Source organism: Olea europaea, chromosome 14 (genome assembly GCF_002742605.1).
Source record: "Olea europaea var. sylvestris chromosome 14, O_europaea_v1, whole genome shotgun sequence".
NCBI classification, from domain to species: domain Eukaryota; kingdom Viridiplantae; phylum Streptophyta; class Magnoliopsida; order Lamiales; family Oleaceae; genus Olea; species Olea europaea.
In genome coordinates this window covers 8,056,128-8,060,102 of record NC_036250.1, presented here as the reverse complement: position 1 = coordinate 8,060,102, position 3,975 = coordinate 8,056,128, and the positions used below count along the sequence as shown (strand labels likewise).

At 39.0% G+C, this 3,975-nt stretch overlaps 1 protein-coding gene across 1 annotated transcript in view; it reads right to left on the bottom strand.

The window, feature by feature from the left end:
* Positions 1–3,417, bottom strand: part of LOC111409465 (serine/threonine-protein kinase CTR1-like) — a 10,064-nt gene extending 6,647 nt beyond the window's left edge. The window contains exons 1-5 of the mRNA XM_023039511.1: positions 3,193–3,417; positions 2,039–2,963; positions 1,537–1,835; positions 1,313–1,457; positions 153–350 (exon numbers count right to left, since the gene is read on the bottom strand). Of these exons, the coding sequence (XP_022895279.1) occupies positions 153–350; positions 1,313–1,457; positions 1,537–1,835; positions 2,039–2,932 (1,536 nt within the window). The 5' untranslated portion in view covers positions 2,933–2,963; positions 3,193–3,417. The remainder of the gene's footprint in view (positions 1–152; positions 351–1,312; positions 1,458–1,536; positions 1,836–2,038; positions 2,964–3,192) is intronic.
* Between the last annotated feature and the right edge of the window lie 558 nt (positions 3,418–3,975).

Here is a 3,975-nt window from a genome sequence, read left to right as displayed (position 1 = left end):
AAAAAAAAGACTGTAGCCTGAACAAGTTTATTGCTTTCTTAAATGTGACCTAAGTAACAGTTATCATAACAAACATAAGATATCAGTTATGGATTACTACTGAGGCACAATGTGACAATTTTGGATAGACGCACAATTTACAATCCTGGTTAACCTAAAGTTAAATCTGTCTTTTTTCGTACATACTTTGGCGGCAGACGAGAACTGATGCCACAAACAAATAGTAGATTATACCTTGGAAGCTTTCGATCATCCTCAATTTTGACAAGACATGAAGATCGATGATCTGAAACACAATACTTGCAACCTCGAGCAATCCGGCATGGCAAACCAACATAGTCTGCTAATTTCTGTATAAGAAAGAGTCCCATGTTAATATGGCTATCCTAAGTCCTATTAACTGCCTTGAGCAGAACCCCAACAAAAGTACCAGGGAAAGAATCCACATGACCCACCTGCTTACATGCATTCAATTAAAATCCCCCCATCCCCTCCCCATACGCACACACCCCCCAAAAGAAGAAACCAACAAAAGAAAAGGGAAGAGGAGAAACCAAGTAGTGGCACCAGAACTTCATAGGACAGAGAACACACAATCTTCTGGTAAAGCAAGACAGAAACGAGACGAAGGAAATAAGTCACAAGAAATTATTAATTTCAGCGTGAGGCAAAGCAAAATAGAAATCCAATCAATGAAGAATTAATCATACAAGATGAAACACATTCCTTGTGCCTTCAAGCGTAATTAGAAAAATGTAAAAATGTCATATAATAGGTAAAATTCATAGAATAAGAGAGGTTGAAAGTAATCACTTGCGAGTTCAAGAATTTTCTCCTGTGTTCCTCGAGAACAAGGCCAGGCTAAGGAATCTTAAGTTTTAAAACTTATACAAGGAATGCAAAGTGCTAAACAAATTTTCAGGTTCTCTACGCATGTAAAACAGAAGTCTCAGTAAGACGAACTTGGTTTATGTATCTTCTCGCTTGTTCACACAGTGTTGAGAATACACTGTTAAATCCAAACTGCAATCAGTTACCATCAATCATGTGATTAGAATTAAAGAAGAATAAGGATCATAGAACTTCTAATAAGTGAACCCGAAAAGAATAAACAGAAGCTCAATTTGATATTCAAAAAATTGAAAATGGTATAGTTCATTTGATAAATGCAGCAACCCAGTATACACTTGCACTCATAATGACCTAGGAAGATCACAGATGTATGCTCAAAGAAGTAGGTATGAAATCAGAGAGGAAAATAAATGCAAGGAAATGATTATTTGTCAATAGAAACTAGGATGTAGGTAATCACCTTGAACAAAATAGCACGGTGCCGGCAAAGTCCCATAGACAGGCTACCAATTGGAAGCACGATGCATTTTTGGAAATCTTTTAATCTCTGGCTGACCAATTTCCATCCAACATGAAGGTCACCTTGCTCCTTCGGAAAAGAGCCCCTTAAATTTCACAAACTCAGTGTCTTACGAAATACTATTCAGCAGCCTAAAGAAGCAAGCTAAGAAAATTAATACTTACCCCATGAAGACAGCGACAAGTTTGCCAAGTTTCTCTACCAAAACTAATGTACTTTCAGCAGAAAAATATAGCTCTTGAGCTTTATCCTGAAGCTCCCTGAGTTGTGAATCCCCACCACGGTCAACAAGAACCACCTCCATAGAGGTGTCATTAGGTTCGAGTGTTCTCAACGCCAATAGATGTGGCATTCTTCTACCTTCATACAAGTCATTGCACATCAACCACATATACGGATCCATTCCCAAAATGTTATAGAACCCATCTGATATCTTGTCAGTGTAAGACAAGCAACCACTGACCTGAAAAAATATTAGTTTCCTAGCATAAATTCAGCAATGACTTGAAATATACTTTGATTTGAACTGCATATAGTAAATTGAAGGCAAATTTCTCACATCATATCGCTCACATCCTATTAATTTGATGTACCATTAGCAATGGCAGTAGATTTACAGTTGAAGCAATAGTCTAAATTTTATTTTTTTTGAGATGAAGATAATACCCAGAGTCGGTAGGAGGCAATTTCTGCATCGTCAGATCCACCAACAAGATGCTCAGCACTTCTAGACTCCTGAATTAGCATAGGCTCAGCAACAAGTGTAGCCTGCTCAGTAAGCCTTCTAGCAAGAGTGAGCTGCAAGTAATAACTCTCTTTAATCCTTTGTGCCAATCCATTACCAACGTTTTCAACTCCTCTTACCTCCGCTTCGTTTGTTGTAATTGGATCCTTAAGTGTCCCAGTAGTAATACTCGACCAATTACCATCCAAAGTGGTTCCCGAAAACAAACTACCCGCATAGCTCGTGCTCCCACCACTAGAAAATCTTTGCAGTGACAGCTGCCTCTCAAATCCCCTCTCCTTCCCTTGATGATCAGCACCAATGCTATAATTGCTCCCATTACTAGACAACTGCGGCAGCGACACCTTCCGTTCCAATTCCAAGCGTCTGTCTTTACCCACCTGGCATTCACAGTCAACCACCGCATTGGGGACCACCACAGGAGACGGTGGTGATGCTAGAAATGGCTCACGCTCTTCCTCTTCGATGATGTCCCCATCATCTGATCTGATCTTCACAGGATTCAGTCTTGCGAATGATTTGCCTTTCCTTTTCTTCTCAGTCAGCCAGTTAACAAAGCCGGCCAACTGCTTTTTGTGAATCCTGTCGCCCGTGAATCCGTGAGAAATGTCACTACTACTGTTATCTTTACAATTATGTTTAGACTCTGAATCTCTATTGATTTCTTTTCCTGTGAGGTTGAAACCGACCTCTCCACGACCACAAGCCTCAAACTTTCCTTCACTTTTCTTCTCGTGATCCAAGACAAACTTTGAGGAGTCAAAGTTGCGGTCTGGAAATTGCCTCGGGAAAATGTAAGTAGTTCGATGCGGCATTTTAACTCGAGCCTCCCGTGAACTTTTACAGCTACCAAAAAAAAAATGAAAACTTTTCAGAAATCTCAACCTGTACGCTTCCCTTCTCGCTATCGAATTATCACTTTTTTGACTCTCCCTCTCTCTCTACATCTGTTAACCTTCAACAACTTACAGTTTCCGCGAAAATCACAGCAGGAAGACCAAATTGAACGTAAAATTGCTGCAAATCTTAGCAATACAAAACGAAATTAAACAATGATCAAAAATTAATATTTCACCTTCTACTGATGGAACAGAATTATATCATGTAATTCGCACTTAATATCTCAACACCACAGCACCTCCAAAATTCAAATCTGATGAAAAACTAAACCATTCAGCATGATAAAGCGATTACTGAAATCCAGAATCAATTTTTGCCAATTAAAACTCAATAAGTAAAAAAGAATACTCAATTGGAGATTTGAGCGAGAAGAACAATAAACAAATGCATGTTGTGAATAAATAGATAAGGAATCTACCAGAAGGACTACGAAGATAATACAATAATATTTATATGGAGCAAAGCTGAAGTAGTCAGGGAGGAGAGGAAGAGCGTAAAGAGGTTTTGGCGAGTATTTTAAGCGCTAGTGGGAGGGGAACACGAACCGGTGGGAAATTTGAGAAGAATTTTTTATATATATATGTTATGTGCTGAATCTACTAACGTGCGCTGGGACTATATTGCACACCGCTCTTCGCTATTGTCCACGTCAGTTCTAACCAAGCCCCAGCTTGACACGTAGTGAGTGCGCACGTTAGCCCGGAGCCTGATATGATTGACAAAATTCCCAATTTGCCTCTATTAAATTAATTTTTATTTTTCTCCTCTATTTTCAATCACAAAATTTTTCATATAACAAAATTACGCGTAAATTGAATTTTTTTTCTTTTTTTATCCATCGGTTCTCCAAAAAGTACTATTCTATCTGATGATCCAAGATCTTGTCGATCTCGAACTCGACCCTATAACCCCGATCTCAACGCCTCCTAAAAACACCAAGACAAGGTCGGGCATTTGA